Source organism: Nesoenas mayeri (genome assembly GCF_963082525.1).
Source record: "Nesoenas mayeri genome assembly, chromosome: 10".
Lineage (NCBI taxonomy): Eukaryota > Metazoa > Chordata > Aves > Columbiformes > Columbidae > Nesoenas > Nesoenas mayeri.
This window is the reverse complement of record NC_137560.1, coordinates 17,350,501-17,369,346: the sequence shown is the minus strand read 5'-3', so window position 1 is coordinate 17,369,346 and position 18,846 is coordinate 17,350,501. Positions and strand designations below refer to the sequence as shown.

The window sequence follows — 18,846 nt, the reverse complement described above, 5'->3', positions numbered from 1 at the left end:
AGGAAGACAGTAAAGTCTTTCAGCAGCTGAGCCCCAGCACAGATGGGAAGAAAGGCCACTGGCTTCTGCTCTCAAAAGGCAATTAGACTCACCCTGTTGATCCCCGTTGCTGCCAGGCAGCAAACCTCCGTGGCAACCGCCGCACTATGCCTCCTTCCAGCAGCTTGGCCCATGCCATATGTGGTTTATTATTTCAGAGCTCAGTTATTTGCCCGTTCAGCTAATGCAGGTATCTGTTTTATCTGTAGCTGCATTTTCTCAAGCAGGGCTGGATTGCCACCAGCGGGTACGTGTTTGCTCTCGCGAAGCTCCGGCAAGGTGCCATCCTCAGGGGCGAGTGCACAGTTGCACGCTACCGACACCACAAGTCTGGCCCTTGCTCCAAAGGGCTGGTCAAACTTGAGACCTGCAGTTGATACAGCTTCATTAGGGGAGCCCAAGCCAGGCATGAGGCCAGAGCTCCAGCCCCTGGCAGCATCTGGTACCTGCTTGCATCCTTTGCTGCAGGCAGCTTCGCTCACGCCTGCTGGGGGGATTACAGAGGCATGAGAGCAACTAAACTCCTGCTCATATTTGTCAGTCACTAAGACCTTCACTGCCTGCACAGTGGCTAACCTGGACACGTTTGTTCTTGCCACTTGGCAGGGAGCCATCCCCACTTCCTTGCTATCGTGAGCAGGAGCAATTAAAGCATTTTGCAGCAAATACTCCTTTCTGTGTGGGGGTGGGGGAAGGCAGGCGGTAAGCAGGGAATAGCTTCAAAGAGAAAGGTCAGCAAGCCAGTGAGGATGGATTAGTAAAGGACAATGCAGCAAAGATGTGATTAATTTAATTGTTCGTCTGAAATGTAGTCACACATTAAAGAAGGATGAAGAAATCATAAGCATATGAATTGAGCCAAGTAATGATTTTAAGGGAGAAACATAGAGAGCCCTGCCTCCCTCTGCACTCTCTGCCCTGCCTACAAAGGGGTTTGTATTCAGGGATTACTCCAGACTTCTGGCTCTTCTTCTCACACAGTCTTCTCGGAGATGGAAACACCAACTACCAACAAATTTTTGAGTAGCTGTGGTTTGATATTGTTGCTGGCAGCTCAGACTGAGCAGGAGCATTAAGGCTCGGCATGTGCCCCAGCTTGTGAGGAGATGTAATGTGGAAACCATTTGGGTTCTTACACTCCCAGCAGAACTGAGGTTTTCCTGGTGGAAGTGGAGTGATGGCCTCAGCCTCTGCAGTTCATATCCAGCCACTGCCTTGGAGGACCTGAAACAGCTTCACAAAGCAGAAACTATTTTCTACCTTCCTTCAGCTTAAAATAGTACCTGCATCACTTACAGTCAACAGACCATATCTCCAGACACTTCAGAAGTAATATTTGTAACTAGAGAGAGGCAGAAGTTATTTTATGAAAAAAATCACAGTAGTGTGGGGTTTTGTTGTTATTTGGGTTTTTGTTTGTTTGTTGGTTGTATTTTTTTAATTTGAACAAACAAACAAACCCAGGAAACAGTATAAAGAGCATATGGGTTAGGTCAAAAAACTATTCTCATTTTGATTTTCCAAAAAAACCTGCACCTTGTGTTTGGTAAAATAAAATAGCTGAAAAACTAAGCCAACTTAGAAATAGAAACTCAGACTGTTCTGTGAAGGCCCAGCATAACTTCTTAGCATTCTTCACCTCACTGCTGCAAAGAGAGGTCAGAAACTTGTCAACTAAATCTGCTTCTAGAAGGCTACACTTCTGATTGCCTGGATTACTCCAGCACAGGCAAAAATACTTGGAAAATACAGGAGTGAGTCCGACAGGCACCGCTTTTGGCCATCAGCTCCTTCTCCCTGCATAAAGCAAGCTGGAGAGCTGCCTCCAGGAATTTGTACTGCAAAGGGACTCATCCCCTCCCACTAAATGTCCAACAGCTACTAAGATTAGCGACTTTTGGATGAACTCAAATATATTTATTAAAAAGACTTGATTGGAAAAGTTCTCAGTCTGGAGAGTTCAAGTGATGGGAGAACTTACCACGTAGGCTGAGCTGCTTCAGCTGTTCAGGACTTCTGGGTTGAGTTGAATTTCTGTTCCTTTGCCTGGTAGATGGAAGAACTATCTCACTTCAATGCTGTTGCCCTGGCGGAAATGCTTTCTTCAAGTCAGCCCACAATTGTCTGTTTGGGAAGGGGAATCATGTGAGAAAGACCCACTAGACCAAGTCTGGAAGTGCCTCAGTGGAAAACTGTCTTTTGAGCCTAGACTGCCCTCCTTGGTCTTTTCTGCCTCTCCCAGTTTTTCAACAGAATTTTCAAAACATGGCTATGCAGGAGAAGGTTTTCTAGCAGGTGTCATTATATGAGACTAGCTCCTTGAGTTATGCTTTTACAACAGCCTTCAACAAAATCCATTTTATTTTTCTATAGAGGAAAAAACACCCATTATAGAAGCAGAAAGAAGAGATGAAGAAATCAACTCTGTCTCTGGACCAATTAGTTCTGATAGGCCATGCAACAAGGCTGAAGAAGACCACTGTAATTTTCTTAGAATAACTGGACCTAAGCATCGAAAGTGATAAAATGACCCTTTCATTATACAGGGCTGGAAGGTTAAATATGATTCAGGGGCTGTGCACAGACCCCCTGCTGGCTTACCTCCATAGCAGCCCATGTTTAAAGCCTTTATGATCATTTATTAAGGACAAATGATAGAAAGGAAAGACACCTTTAAGATACTCGTAATTTAAACTAAGAGTCAAGCTTTTGAAATACTGCATGTTCTGTTTTCTGCATCTGACAGTGATTTAGCATGAGAAAGGTATCCTCTCTCCTTTTTGGATTAAAAACATAGAAGCTGAAAAAGGCTGGAGCTGCCAGCACTAGATCTGCTGCATTTTCTGAGACAAAGCAAGAGGAAAATACAGAAGAGGGAAGAAAAATGCAACTTCTTCACTCCTACCTGCAGCCTCTGGGACAGAGGCGATGTAAGACCATGGCAGTTTATTACTTGGTTGCTCTGCTGAGATTCCATCCCCACATTTGCTTCCTTTTGACCCATATTTCTTCTACCTGAATTTTCTTGTATATTTGATACTATTTTTTTCAAACTTGGAAAAGTGTTGTGGTCTTTTTGTTTTCTTTACATAGCACTGCTAGCAGTGTGGACCAGGTCCAGTATCTCAAATCATCCTTCAAGAGCATTTGCAAAATGAACTGTTTGGCTCCTCTATCATCCCATGGCAAGAGATGTCCCTGGCATGTGGATGGCAGCACCAGCACCAGGTATGTCTAAGTAGCACATGGGGAGTCTCTGAGAAGTGCTCGTATATGTTTTGTACCTCGGGACACTCCTCTCCTGGGCAGAAATGAGGCAACATCTGTCTCTCTCTGATGGCAGGGCACGAGTGGATGACTGTGGCCATTTTCCAAAATGATCCCTGGTCCATGGAGTCCAACCCGAGCTTGGGGCAAAGCTCCATATAATCAACATTATTACTGTCCCTTGTTCCTTTTGCATGGGACAGTCGAGCTTGGAAAGAAACACCAGCACAGAAAGGAATGTTTACCATTCAATGTATTATTCCCTTGTGTACAAAGTAATTTTCCTCTATAATAGCACACAGGTATTGAAATACGATGGCAAATGCAGAAAGACCATACAGACATGTCTTGCGGGTCTTTTCGTTTCCTTTTGAGTACAAGCAGAAATAAAAGAAACACTGTACAGGAAAGTGCTTGCAAAAAACCCCACCCAGTTTGTAGAAAAATAATGGCATTGATATACAAAACCCGGAGTTGTTTCCTGAACAAGAAAGGTCTAATATTTCTGATTCTCAAAGTCTGTTCCTATTTAATGAAACCCATTAATGAACCACAGGATCAGTGCTCTATCATTTTTTCCCTTATAGTTTATTTAATATTTTTTTAGGTTCCTCTCGCTCTTTTAATAGCTGCTATGAAATTATATGGTAGAAATGAATGTGTACAGGTCAAAATAATATTTCTTTTTATAAATAGCCATTCAGTTCATTAGAGAAAATATAATAAGCCTGTACTTTCCAAGCACCGCTGTTTCTTTCTAAAGTTCATAGTGCAATTTTCCCTTTTCCCCTACAGGAGTTATACCTAAGCAATTATCATTAAAAAAGAAAAAAATCACTATTCCATTCTTACTCCTTTCCCCTTTCCCTTTTTTTTCCTCTTTCTCTTTCCTTTTTCTCCTTTCCCTTTCCCCCTTTTCTTTCACCTTTGAAATGGTATTTTTGGCATTTTTCTCAGAAAGGTAGAATTTATTATCGTTATGCATAGACAAACAAAATAGGTGAAAAAGTAATCTTTCTAAGATGTGATCATATCTACTTATGCGCTATTAAGCCAAAACCCCCAAATTATACGTAAGAGTCTCATTCTTTCCTCTAAGTCTGAATATTAGTAAGAGTGACAGAAGTACACACAAAATAAGTGTAGAGCACCCCAACTGTCAGGTCTCACTCTGAAGGCTCAAAACAGCCCAGTGCATGCACGGGTTATGAATTCAGGGATCAAATAATTTATCACTATTGATCTGACACTATTTTGTAACAGATTGATTACGCATCCTTTGGGGAGCTCTGCAAAAGACTCACACAAGATCCTGAGGTTACTTATTTTTAACTATTTGCATCCAAAATTGAAAGAATTATCTGTAGTAGCAGATAAGCTTCTTTAGTTTTCCAAACTGCTGGCAATTTTGTGCTGAAAAGCTTCCTTTCCTTGCACTTTGTGCTTCTGTCTGCCCCAACATATAAGGTGAAGGGGCAGTGTATTCCTATTGCTAAGTAAAATTGTGGAGAAAGAGATAAGGAACATAGTCATAGACTACAAAAATAATCCGGTCACATCACCCCCGTTCAATGTGCTACCAAGCTCTGCAAAAATGTGGCATGCCACCAGCGACAGGCTATGTACAGGAGGGAGCCATCGCACCACCGCATTTGGCACCTATGGGAGCTGTCTCCTCAATTTAAAATAATAATAATAATTTTAAAAAACAGCGCTAAAGGTCTGGTTGTACACGGGATGGCAGATAGGCAAGGAGCGCATATGCCTTACCAGGAAGATCCGAAGCAACACAGAAGTAGGCGTAAAGCAGCCTGGTTTTGAGGGGGGGCGGGCAGAGTTATCTGTGAGTACAGAGTGATCTTGTTGAAAGGAGGCAGAGCCGGCGCTGAAGCCTCCCTTTGCAGATGGTCTGCGAGTGAGTAGGAAGCCAGGGAAACACTGCAGGTGCCTGCAGTGAAGTCCTATGGCCAAGAGGATGGAGTGGCTTGGCTGGGCGTGCTGTCCCTGAGCCCCTGCCACAGACCCCACGGTCCTCACTGGGGAGATAACGCGACAGGGATGCTTTCGGCTTCGGATTTTGGTGACAATGTCTGCAAGAAACTGTGTGGCTTCTGAGCACACAGCCCAGGGAAACATATGGCATGATCAGCCTGTCTGGGATGAGTTAATACCCCGCTTCCAGATGGAGCCAGGAAGCACAGTGGCACATGCAATTAGGAGACAAATACATGTTTTTTTTAAAGAGTGAGTTCACTTTGGAGCCCTGTGAAAAAGGAGCTCAAATTGAAGATCCATCTGCAGGAATTTTCCTAAACCTGGGGTAGATCTCAGTTTATTTGAATCGCCTGAAAATTTTTACTGCTTTCTTTGCTTTTTCACTGATAAAGGCACTGGATTAATTAAAACTACAGAGCATTAATAAATATCATGTTAGCACCAAACCAGTGCTCTTAGCACTGGCCACAGAGGTCATGTGAAATTCAAAACATACCAAAAACATAAAGATTGCTAATGCAACTAGCACTGTATTCATTGTCATGTTTTCCTTGAGTGCTGTTGGCCTAATCCCTAAAATAAAATTTAAGCACATCATGTCTATTTTCCTTACAAAAAGACAGATTGAAATGCCAAAAATACCCCTATGCAGATTGTGTAGCACCGTAGAGGGCCAAAGCAGCCCATAACTGAAGGAAAATTACTGATTGAAAAGTAAACAACTGAATACAGTGACAATAAAGTATCACTTGTCATAATGCTACATATAATGTAGAGTACACAAAATGCAGTGGTTTGACTGCAGGATTTAACAATAAAAAATAAAAAACAGTAAAAGCAGCCTTAATATAATGATTTTACGTACAAAAATATTAAATCAAAATAAATAATTCCAAACATAAATATTATACTGTACATTAAGAATATGCGATCTATATACACATATAAACAGATAAAAAAGTGGAAGGCAGAGGTATTGCATCGCTATCCTTCATCCATCTCATCTCCGCTGGCTGCTCTCAGAGAACCTGGAGAACACAGACAAGGTGCACATTAGAGTCAGATCATCCTCTTCACCCCTGAAACCTGTACCTGGAGAGATCTGCACAAGAGCGGTGCCAGCGAGGTGGGAAGTGTGTTACCAGTTGATGGTGTTATACCCATAAGGATTACTGGCGGAAGCAAGGACTGGGAGAACGGGATCCCATTGCTCCACAGATGCTGCATGGTGTGGGTGGCTGCCACCGATGTGCTCGAAGCACAAGTGCTTTTGCAAGAGTAGTGTGGTCTGCTCTTTTTACAAGGGTATGCAGTGATAGGACAAGGGGTAATGGCTTTAAACTGAAAGAGGGTGGATTTAGATTAGTTATAAGGAAATTCTTCCCCACAAGGGTGGTGAGGCACAAGAACAGGCAGCCCAGAGAAGCTGTGGATGCCCCATCCCTGGAATTGTTCAGGGCCAGGTTGGATGAGGCTTTGAGCAACCTGGTCTAGTGGAAGGTGTCCCTGCCCATGGCAGGGGGATTGGAGCTAAATGATCATTAAGGACCCTTCCCACCCAAACCATTCTATGATCTTATGATTCAGGATGTTTTCAGGAAGATTTCCCTTTGTGCAGAAGCAGCTGGGAACTCACCATCGCTATAACACCTGAACATCGAGGCCTGTTCCAGATGATGGAGTACACTTCCCACAATAACCGCCACATTTTCCTACTACTTTGGTACCATCCTGCAGGGAAAATCAGAAATAACATCACATATAAGGGCTTACGAGCTCCATAATGTAAAAGGACCACATCCAGGTTATTCTTGTCAGAGTTTTTAACAGAAAATGTCTCGGAAGGAAAACAAATTATTCCTAAATCAATCTACAAAATCATCATTATATTTAAATATATGCAAATGTAATTCCCTTTGGTGAAACCAGGTCAGATGGTGAACACAAATAAGAAAGGGTAGTTTTGATGTATTACATTGAAAGATGCCCAAGGAGAAGGCCATTCAGAGGGATACTTCAGGGGTATCTGCTTTCTCCAATTTGCACCACAGTGAATAACTGTGATGAGTAGAAGACTTGGATCGTGCAAGATCAAAACCACATCTAGACAAAACCAGCTCCTCAGTTGTGCCCAAGCATGTGAAGGGCACAGGAAGGATATTTGCAATTACTGCCAAGAAACATCCATTTGTAAGGGAAAGGCCTCGAGTGGCTCCAGAGCCAAGACAAGAAGGAAAGTGATGGGGTGAGGCCATTGCTGAGGTGCCGTCCCCCCTCAGCTCTGCATTCCCACAGCCAGAAGAAACAAAGGAAGATGTGGAGTGGTCCTGGGGTTGACCTGGTCTCCAGGAGAGCCCAGCAAGTGTGGTGCAACTCTGGTTTTCAGTTAGGAGATTGATACCTCCATCTGGCTTTCCTTCTCCCACCTCTGCAGAGTCTTTCTCCTTTTGGTGATTACAATGGACAGACAGTCCTTAAGGGGAATTCAACCCTCAGTTACCAGAAAATCGGACTTAAGTACACGACAAGCTTGCACAAAGCATTTATTTTTAAATGTGCTCCCTCCTGCCCTTGACACTATCGATCTGTGATTGAAGCAGGCTGCTATAATCTCTTCTCACTATGCCTTCCTTTCTTCTGCTCCTGCGGGCAATTACACTCCTGAAACAGCGTTTGACAGATGCCACCGGGTGATGGAGGTAACAGCTGTCCCTTAGATAACCCATCCCTTAAAGTTTGTTTTAATTCTGCCAGCTGTGATAGTGGCTGCTCTCTGCAACCCCAAAGTCAGCTGTCTGGATTCTCCATTCTGAAGGGCAGAAAAACAGCAAAGTATCTGCCAGAACCAAGACACGGAGTCTGTGCTGGTCGTCTTCTATCTGTACTGCTTTGCTGCAGCATGGTTGGTCCAGCAGCATTTCATTCTCCTTTAAGAGCCCCAGTGTTGATGATGCTCATGGTCCCAAGGTGGTTCCCAGAGCCAGGTATAATGAAAGCAGTACGGGAGAGGATATTTTGCAAATTGCTTTTTGTTAAATGATTATGGTGGCCTCCTTTGGAGAGTTTTAACAGGGGCAATCGGGATGACTCACGTGAAGTAACAGCCAAAAAAACCATCCTGGGTCTCTCCAATTTCAGAACATGACACAGAAGAAACAGTGTGAAGGCATACAGCGATGGAGGTGTTAACGGGCAGGAAAACTAAGCTATACAAATTTGAATTTGGCTGCAGAGTGATTTTGAAGGTCTGCCTGGCTTATCTGAAGGTATCATGTCAGCAGAGCTGTGGGCAGCCACAGAGGACGGTGTCCTGGGGCGCAGCCCCAGCCCACCAGAGCTTGGGTGAGTTGGGTGTCTCCCAAGGAGGTAAACTCAGATCAGCCCAATGGGAATGTCCACATCCTCCATACTTTATTAGCCAAATTTTGGGAACAATTCCTACTCAGGGCACTCTCCTTGCACCCGGACCCTTTCCGGCAGGTCAAGCCCCGTTCTGCGGCCCTGACCCTGTGTGCCCTGGTCCTGCCTGCCGCGTGATGCACGCTCCGTGCCGGACATCTCAGATTACTAATTAAGGATATGTCTGCCCCACAACACGCAGCATTTTCAGCTTCACGGTTAAGCAGGTTCACTAATTAATTACAATAACTCAGGCCAAGTTAAACCCCCTAGCCCCTCCCATCCCCCCTCACCCCCCCAGACAATTACAGGCAACACTTAATTTCTGATGTTAGATTTTTGTTAGGCTCTGCATGGAAGATGTTACTGCGAAAGCCAACAGTTAGAAACTTCCCATGAGTGGGTATAACCACAATTAAAATTATAACTTACTGGAGATTTTTGGATTTCCGACACTGCGTAATTCCCTTGCGAGAGCCACTTTGCCGTTCCCATTAAGGACAGGCCTGTCCCATAAAGGTCTATGCTGAAGCGACCCTAAAAAACAAGCAGATGAACCTGGTTATCCTGAAACACTGTGCTTTTGCCACAGCGTCACTTTTCTAAAAGGACCTTGCCAGCAATGTTTTCATTTTTTTTCCCCATCACTCTGATCCTGATTAGCACATATTGTACAAATCACAGTGTATCTCAGGTTAGGAATTTCTTCCTCGTTGGTGGCTGCAGGGAAGGAGGGGCTTTATCTTGGTTTTTCACTGCTTTTTCTCTGTTGTGCACTGCTTTTTCACGGTTTGCCGGCTGAGGGCATTCTTGGCTTTTCCATGGCAAACCGTGGAGCCTGACATGCTCCAGCAGCTGATGGGAAAGATACTCCAGGGATGCTCTGCAGCTGCTCTTGCTGCTCCCTCCTCGACTGGAGAGGGCACCCTTGTCCTTCTTTTCTTTATTTCCCACTGGGCTTTTTTTCTTTTCTTTCCAGACTTCACTAAAATCAGAACTCTTTCATTTATTTATTTCTTAAAAATGTCCTTCGTTTGGTTCCACACTGTCTCAAAATGCATAAATGCACAAAACAGGTGGAAAATTAAGGGCTGTGTCTGCATCCAATGTGGATCCCCCAAGCCTCCCCCTTACCCCATGACAGACCCCAGCCCTGCTTGTTTCTGAACCTAAGGAGGGAACCTGTGTCCATGTCCCCAGGCTGACCCACAGCCCAGCACAGCCATGAGATACCAGATGGCTGTTAGCTTTGCTCCCTGCACTTACTGCCTTGGGAATGTTGATTTTCTGCAAGGAGCAAACTGTCTGGGTCAGGTGGATGGATATTAACATTCATGAGCCTTCCTGAGGTAAGAAGTGAATCCCTAAGCTGCTGAGCTGTGCAAAATGTGTCAGCTCTGAAAGTATGGAGGGAAGGAGATGGAGAGCTTTGCCCTCTGCCGTCTGTTGCTGCAACTTGCTACTTAACACCCCTCACAAATATGGTCTGCCCAACACCTTGGAGTATCCAGACATACCACTTATCATCCCCCAGTGCCATAGAAACCAGTTGTGCTTGGGACATGGAGCAAGCCAACTGTTGCACAGTATTAATTAGTCTCCTAAGGACTTTCAAGAAAGCATATTTCTTCTAAGCAACTGGGCTAGATGTCCTACATCACCTCCTGAAGCTACAGAAGATGTGACTTTGCCTGCACCCAGCTCTGTGCTTTTGTGGCCGGGCACCTCAAGGTGCTGGAACAGGTTGGATTTGCCCTGATACGTGGGCACTGCCTTCATTTTGACAGTTTTCCCGGTCCCAAAGTGGACCGAGTCGTGGTCCCACCACACTGCAGTGAAAATCAGCAGCAGGGCATGAGGATGGTGTGACAACAGCTGGTAGGTACCATTGCAGTCTCTGACTGATGGAACCTGTCCATCCAGCAGTAGAAACCCAAACTGTTCCTGCCTTGCAAATGCGCTCTGCTTCTTGAGCATCCCCTCCCTGAGCTGGCTTGGCAGGAGTCCTGCTGTCTGTCTGCTCCCTTCTCCATCCAGAGAGGTTATCTCACCCATCTTCCCACACCTCTAAAAAAGAGCAGTTGCAGCAGATATGAAATTGTGGAGTGCAGGGGCAGGGTCCCAGAGCATCCCGACAGTCTGACTCACCTCTGCTCTCCCTGCCCAGTACTTCCACCAAACCCTGCCATGCACTGATGCCCCCTCTTTCAATTCCATGTGCAAAACCCAGCCCTTCTCCCACAGCTTATTTCTTCTTTTCTCCTTTATTGTTTGAGCACTCGCAGGGGAATGCAGGAGCCCTGGGGAATGTCCCTTAGCCAGTCCCAATGCTGGTCTGATAATAACCTGATGTTTTCCCATAAGGAAAACGGAAAGTGCTTTCTGCACGGACAAAGGGAAAAGTTTCCAACCACTGAGATGACAATGTGACGCTCACTGGTGTTGGGCTGATGCGATCAGCAGTAATTAATAGAGGGCCTGAACAAAACAAATGGCATCAATTCCTGTAAAATGCTATTGTCGAATACCTGTGGGCATTTGGCAGCGCTGTAGCAGTCTCCAGCAGTGGCATAAGGAACAGGTCGTCCATCATGTGTCCGTGCAAACTGTAAATCAGTTGCTGTGGAGAATAGTTGATAAACAACATGAAAAGAAAAATATAGGAAGAGAGACAAATTAAATGTAAACGTGCTCTTTGTTAATGTTTAAATTCACTAAAGCTGGTTTCATACATCAATCTTGAGAGTCGAGACTGCTGGATTTTTAATACTAAATTCCCCAATTCATCCCACATGTGACTCCCAGCACGTAAGCACTGAATTTAACAGGACATTTATATGCTCTATGTTTACAGCTCAGTTTAAGTACATTGGCTATGTAGGGCCTAGATATAAATAACAACAAACTCAAAGCCATGTCTTGGGTTTTATTCCAATACCAGAAAATTCCCCACTTTCAAGAAGGCCATGTGATGTCCTAAATCTCCCTTTTAAACAAAGGCAAACGACCATCTCAGTGCTCTCCTGGGTGCCCCAGCCCAGGGGTCGGGGTTTCAAAGGGAATTGGGGTAAAATACTCCGGAGGGACTAGTCAAGACTAATTTAGATGGGGATGTGAGATAGCTCCTGTCTGACAGAGGTAGGTGCCCAGCTCCTTTTGAAATTCAAAGGGAGCTGGTATCAAATTCCCCGAGGGTGGTTCCTTTGAGATCTTTACCTAGGAGCTTTTACAGACTATTAGTAGCTTTTTTACAGATTGATAGACTGGGAGGTCTCAGGGCTTGAAAATTAAGTGATAAAAAAACCTTTATCAGATAAAGAGTCATTTTGCAAGAAGGATTTTGATTTGCTAAAAAATCACAGCTATTTACTGAATGAATCACCAACAATATGCTGTATTTTTAAAACATTTGCTGGAAACTGATAGCATCCCTGGAGTCTCCGTGACTGAAACCATAACCCTATGGGACGCTGCAGGCTCTCTGGCGGCAGGATGGCTCCCAGCTCCCATGAATGACAAGACAGACAGGGTATCACTTATATTACACAGCTACAGTCCCCTTCCTCTCCCACAAATCCACAGCCCCAGCTCCATCCTCTCAACATAAGTTATTTCCCCATGGCCCAGAGGAAGCAGCATCCTGACCCCATTGGAATCCCCTGCACTGGGATCTCCTGACATGGCTGTAAGTAAAATGGGGAGCCAGCTTTTCCCCAGTTCAGCTTTCTGTCTGAGTCCAGTCTGAAAATAGAAGACCAAATGAAATTAAATCCTTCAGAAAGTACACTGGCCTGCTGGGAGCACACAAATATTCATTCTGTATAGCAGATGCACCAGCAACTGTCTTAATATTTTCCCATATTACAGAGAAATAGTATGAGCATTTCTCATGTTGCAGAGTTGCAGTCTCTAAGCACAAAGCAGAAAACAAGTGACCAAGTTCAAAAGCAGCTTTTAACAGGAGAGCTCAGGAATATGGCTCACTAGAGTACTACTGCTTGCTTGTAGTTACAGTTGTATTTGTGTAAAATAAACATATTTTTTTTAATGGTAAGGCCCTGTTTTTACTCACTTATTATTTGCATAGTGTTCAGGTCCAGCCTTACTTTGGTGAAGGTGGAAAACCCAGCTGCTGTGTAATCTTTCCTACACTGGCAGTCTTCTCGTCTGCTCCCGTTATATGGACATTCAGTCGGGTTATGCAATCTAAATCAAAAGAAAACCCCTTCTACTCATGACCGGAAAATATTGCCATGGAAAACAAAAATAATGTGAAGCTCGAGATTAAAGGATTTCTTACCTGTATCCATACACTTCTGAAAAATTCTCTGCATCCCCATTTACAAGGGTCACGTACTCCTTTGGGCTGTCAGTCTGCATCCCAGAGCAATACAACTGAGAGAGAAAAGACAGAATTTTGTCAGGCATCATACGCAAAGGGATTGCTGAGAAAACCGAAGGTAAAAAATCCAAGAGTGGAAGTGAAGAGCACACGCAGGGTCCTCTTGCACCTTCAGAAAATGCATTAACTATCAATCTGTTGCTGAAATGCACCTTTAATGTCTTTCCTTTGACTTGAAGGAAATATTCGCCATCTTCAGTGACACCTTTGAGATTTTTAACATCTTTGCAGCTCCTTGGTAATTCACCTGAAAAGAAACAAAACAGAAATAATTGTAGTCACTGAGCAACTGTACATTGAAATTTCTTCTCTGTCACTGTGAGGCATCCAAAGCATCAAAACACCTTGTTTATTTGTCAGAGGTTTCCCTGAAGTACCTTAGTGCTTACTTGGATGACTCCCAATGCTTGGAAATAGTGCATATCTCTAGGAGTTTGATGGAAAAAGAGGATGAAACCAGGAGAAAGGCAAAGGAAGGTGCAAATCTGCAGACTTACAGTCATGGACGTTGTGACACGTCCTTCTCTCTTCAGGTTTCAGATCTGCATGGCACAAGCTGCTGAGCTGGTCATTGTTTGTCAAACACTGCACTGATCGGTGCATGACTCCAACTCCACAGGTGACGGAGCACTGCAAGACAGAAGTTCATATTTTATCTCAGGGGTTTCTGGGCTCCAGAAGAACAGAGACACCCTGTTTCCCTTGTATCAAGAGACAGCAGCAAAGGCCTCAGTCCTGCAAAGTGTTCAAACACAGGCTAAATTTTAATCAAGTAAGTAGTCAATTTGATTATTAATCCCTTCATTATTATCATTGTCGTTATCTATTTCAAGAAGACCACCATACTTTGCTTAGCACTTGCACACTTTGGTGAATGAGGCAGTTGGTTAAGGTGAAACATGTGCTCATATGAAATTGCTTATTTTTCACATTAGGAAGGTCGTACAAAACAGAAATGTTCACCAGGGAGGCTGAATGTAGAAATATTCTGGTGGCTGGGAGACATTGCTTGGGCTACTGACAGGGGTCTCTGAACAAACATTAAATGGATTGTTGTTTTCTATCCAAATTGTACTGAAAAAAACCAGAGCTTCCAAACCCTCTTTCCGCTTGCTCTGGAAAAAATGGCTAAATCTGTGCAAGCACTGGATTATCCTCAAACAGCCCAAATCAAAGGCAATCTCAAGGCTGAAATTGCACAAGTTACTGGAGCCACCAAGCAGGAGGTTGTCCAAGCTGGCTGATGCTGAATGTGGCTATGGGAGGCAGGAGCATCTTGCTTCCCCTCTGCAACTTGTTCTTTCAAGTACTTGAGAACTGAAAGTCAGCTCTTTCTACAGGTACCAGGTTAGGTTGCCAAGAAAATGATGCTGCTCATCTATTTAGAAATGTTTACTCTAAAGGAGTACACTGTGAAGGAGATGGTCTTCAACAGCTTATGGCATTTGCATCTTGGCATTTATTCTTTATTGGGTCCAAATTCATAGAACTTAACTAAGCAGTTGAGCAGGGCTTTCTTTGTCCATCAAAAGGTGATGGTATTTTGCATTAAATCCCTTTGAAAATCAGAGATGAGAAGGGTCGTGGCGCTCAGTTGTCACTGGGATGTTCAGTATCCCAAAGCAAGGAGAAAGGTCTTGCTCTCTGAAATGGATACTCTTCTCAGTGAAATCGTACTAATGAGTTGAACATTTTGCACTGAAATTCTGGGGGAAAATACCAATTAACTGAGGCAGAGCTCTTTGCTGTAACTCCTCTGCCCTGACTCACAGGGAGGATCTGAGACTTCCTACAGGGCAGGAGGAACTTTGGTTTCAAACGGTTCTGCCATTTACTGTGACAGCTTCCACTACATTTTGCTTGACTTGACCCTTGTTGCCTTGTAAAGGTTTGACAGATTCCTACAAATGCCTGAGCTGGGCTAATAAATCAAATTTATGGAGAAACAGTACATTTCAAAGAATGTCAGAAGCCCAAAGAAGTGAAATATTATCACCTTAACTACAATTTGATCTTATAGTTCAGGCCCCAGAAGAGGCTCAACACAAATAACTTTAGCAGAAAGGCAAAGTTCTTTCTCCTGTCCTGTCACAGCATTTGTAAAAAGGAGAGGGGGAGGAGGGAAAGAAAAAAAAAAAAGAAAAATCATTTTTAGGCTCAAATTACCAGTGTTTCAGTCTATTGCTGGTTCCCAGGTCTTGCTCACAAACATGAGCAAGTAGGAGCAAACCCAGCTGCCAGCTAAGCCATCTCTACCTATACTCTCATAGTTTCCAAACCCTTGTTTTGTGGCAATGACCTCACTTTCTGACTAAACATTCAGCATGATCCTCAACATTGCCACAAATTTTGGCTACAACTGAATTTCCGTGGAGATCATGACCTCACTTGTGTCTGCTGGGACTCCCTCATATGATGGGCTTCAGTCTGGAGCATGGAGCCCTACACAGACTGGGGTTGCTGCTGCATGGGGGTATCCACTGCATTATTTTATGCAGCTTTTAAACATTTCCCTGCCAAAATGACGACTGTGTCCCCTGTCGGGGGGGCTAGGGGGGGGCGAGGGGAGGGCTGGAAAGTTTTTCCAATGTTTTTGGTTTAAAAAAGGAAGTTTGCCAAACTTACGCTTCCCCAGTTGCCAACGCGCCAGGATGCTGAGATGGGGCACTCTCCGAGGTAGCAGGGCTGGATGTTGGGCGGCTGTGTGCCCGGACAGTTGACAGTGTTCTGGTACCCGTACTCGTAGTGGTCCTTCCCAGTGTAAATCTCGCTGCAGGACACCAGGCGCTGCCTGTATCCCTTCCCGCAGGTGACGGAGCACTGCAGGCAGAGGAGGGACCTGTTAGCACCACATGCTTTGGGAAGGCTGCCCGAAACGGGGAGGAAAAAACAGCTTTTAACATGTCAGGCTGTTCCAAGGGATCACTAGTAAATATTTAAGCCAGCCATGAGTATTATGAGTGGCTACAAGTGGGCTGGCACCTGACACTGCCTTTGAGCACCCAATTCCTCCCTGTGCTGCTCCTACCACTGCTCCTGGACTGAAGTTATTAATATCTCTCCCCAAGGGCAAAGACAGGAGCAGAAGACCCTTGGGAACTCAGAATTGTCTCTAGTATTTGAAGTGCTGTGTGGTTTTTCTTTTTTGTTTGTTTTTGTTTGTTTTCTTTTTCACCATAGGATGCACAGAGAAAGAAAATGGTCAAGATTGACCCTGACTTGCAGGTACTTGGCAGCAACTGGAAGAAAGGGAAGGATTTGCCTCTAATGAGAGGACAAATAGTGCCCCTGCCCTCCTTACCAAAAGCCTTGAGCTTTGAGACGTGGGGCGAGCTGAGCTCCAGCTCTGTGAGCTCTCACCGACCTCCTCATCTTCACAAGCCTGAGCACTCCCGGGGGGTCACAGGCAGTGGGAGTGGGTTGAGGGTTTCTGGGCAAGGGGCAGCCAGAGCTCCAGCCTCACAGGCACCTTAGTATTTCTCTTAGGACACCACCCAGGAGACCAGGCTGCTCCGAGAAATTCTCGTGTCTCCACATTTCTCCCTCCTGCACTATCTAGGTGGCTTGTCTCTCCTCCCCCTCAGTCCTGGCATGTTTTCTTTTTTCCCTTTTCTTGTTCTTTCTTTTTAATCAGTGCTGTGTCAGCAGCTGCCTTGTCATTTCCCTCTGCTGTTCCTCCAAGTGGAAAATAATCCTTCACTCGCTGCAGAAGGAAACAGGCTGAGATTAGCCCAGGTCCTCCCGCATGCAGTGCCTGCTGCAAAGAAAACTCATCTATTTTCCTTGCCAAGCCCTCTCCCAGCCGTGAGGGTGAACCTGCTGCCTTCGCTCGCACCAGGTCTTTGCTCCTGTGAAAGACGGCAGCACAGGAGGACGTGTCCCCACGGTCACATCCAGGCTCACCTTCCCCCAGGGTGCTCACCTGAGCCCTCACACAGCTCACGGGGCCCCAGAGCTTGGCAGGAGGGGAAGGGAATAAAACCAGGTAAATAAATAAATGAAATAAAATGGCGCAAAACCAAAGAGGTTTTGCTGGATGCGATGTGCTTTGGAAGAAAACTGTCTCTAGATATTAGCTAGGACTCTGAGCTTGCTGGCGTTTACTCTTTAATATCCTGGTCTCCCACAGTCCTGCTCCTTTCTCTCCAGCAGGGAAATTACGCACAGAAACAAAGCGAAAAATAATAATTGAACCACGCAGCACTGCCCTGCCACTGTTGATTTGGGTTGCAATATCTCAGCAAGGCCAGCGGTGAGAGGTGGAAAACGTGGCCCGGTGCTGAGCGGCACAGTCCCTGTGCCAGGATGGGGACGGGGACTCACCTCTGACCACTCCCCGGTGATCCAGACATACTCGCAGGGCGGCAGCCTGCAGCTCTCAATTTCGGGGGGGCGTTTGCTGGCATCGCAGTAGCCACTGTTCTGCACCTGCTTGTTCTCATCCATGCAGACCACTTTGCGGTACCGGGACGATTCACCACACGTCTTCATGCACTGTTTGCAAGAAACAACGGCTCATGCAACCCATGGGGACTTCAGCAAATTAATCTGCACCCGGAGCGAGCCCTCCTCCCAGCAGCCCAAGTGAGTAGATGGCTCTATGCCCCATGTTGGCTCCTCTCATTGGTGTCACCTGGGGGCAAATTTGAGACCAGGTCCCCACCATGCCAGGCACTGCAGGAGCATCCAGTGATGAACTGCTCCCGTCCTCTGGAGATTCTAACCCAAATTGCAGATGCAGGAAGAGAGGAGAAACCAAGGGAGCAGGTATTGGTGTGAGGCAGATGTGAGCTCCAGCTGTGATGGGACCAAGAGACGCAAGGGTGGGCATGCCAGGTCAGGAGATGGGACAAGGGGGAAAGAAAGGGGCCAACCCCCATCATGTCATTCTCCAGTAAATACAGCTGCTTGGAGAATGATAAACCAGCCATTCCCCTTCCAAAATACACACCATTGCACCCTTGGCTGTAGTTGTCATTGGGGAGCCCCTTCCCCGGTCCCTGACAGTGGGTGAGCAGCATGTGTCCCCATTGGGGACACATCTCTGTCACCGCTGCAGCTGAGGGGACCCTACAGCTTTATTCACTTTTAAATGCTGCCCTGCCCAATATTAAGATTAACCCATGCTAGCTGAGCACAACTGCTGCCCTGGACTTCAAGGACTTGGTTCTTTCTCTGCTTGTCTTGGAAAAACCATCCTGGCTGTGAGGCTGTCCCCCAAGGACTGGGTCTGTGCTTGGAGTGGGTCTTACAAAACACACACATAAACCAAAATAAATCAGCATAAGAGCAGCTGTCTGGATAAGACCCTATTTTCTTAAAGTTACCACCTGTAATAGACTTCTAACACTTTCAACTAACTGGATTAACAAGGAGAAAATATGCAGGAAAATAATCATTTTATGTAACATGCAGGAAATGTCTTTCCCCAAGGAAAAGGATAAAACGTTTAACCAGACCATTCCTCTCTGTATAGAAACACTGTTTGAAGTCACCTAGGATTGGAGGACCCTGCCAGTTTAATCTAGTTAGAGTCTCACCCTCCAAATATAATTTCCAACCTTCTTGAAATAGCTTCTGCTCTCCTGGCTGGCCCAAAATTAGCAAGATCTCAGTGGGTTCAGCTAATTGCAAAACACAGACACTGTCAGGCCCCTGTTTCTGTAATTAGCTGTCAGAAGCCAGATTGCAAATTATGTGAGAACTTTGAAAAATCAGATCAATCCATGGCAGGAGCAGTAAAC

General features: G+C 45.2%; 1 protein-coding gene across 1 annotated transcript in view; it reads right to left on the bottom strand.

The window, feature by feature from the left end:
- Positions 1-6,942: 6,942 nt before the first annotated feature.
- ADAMTS9 (ADAM metallopeptidase with thrombospondin type 1 motif 9) overlaps positions 6,943-18,846 on the bottom strand; it is a gene marked incomplete at both ends in the record, with an annotated part of 78,896 nt that continues 66,992 nt past the window's right edge. The window contains 9 exons of the mRNA XM_080350777.1: positions 6,943-7,032; positions 9,133-9,237; positions 11,229-11,320; positions 12,773-12,906; positions 13,001-13,095; positions 13,255-13,349; positions 13,600-13,732; positions 15,728-15,922; positions 17,426-17,596. Of these exons, the coding sequence (XP_080206903.1) occupies positions 6,943-7,032; positions 9,133-9,237; positions 11,229-11,320; positions 12,773-12,906; positions 13,001-13,095; positions 13,255-13,349; positions 13,600-13,732; positions 15,728-15,922; positions 17,426-17,596 (1,110 nt within the window). The remainder of the gene's footprint in view (positions 7,033-9,132; positions 9,238-11,228; positions 11,321-12,772; positions 12,907-13,000; positions 13,096-13,254; positions 13,350-13,599; positions 13,733-15,727; positions 15,923-17,425; positions 17,597-18,846) is intronic.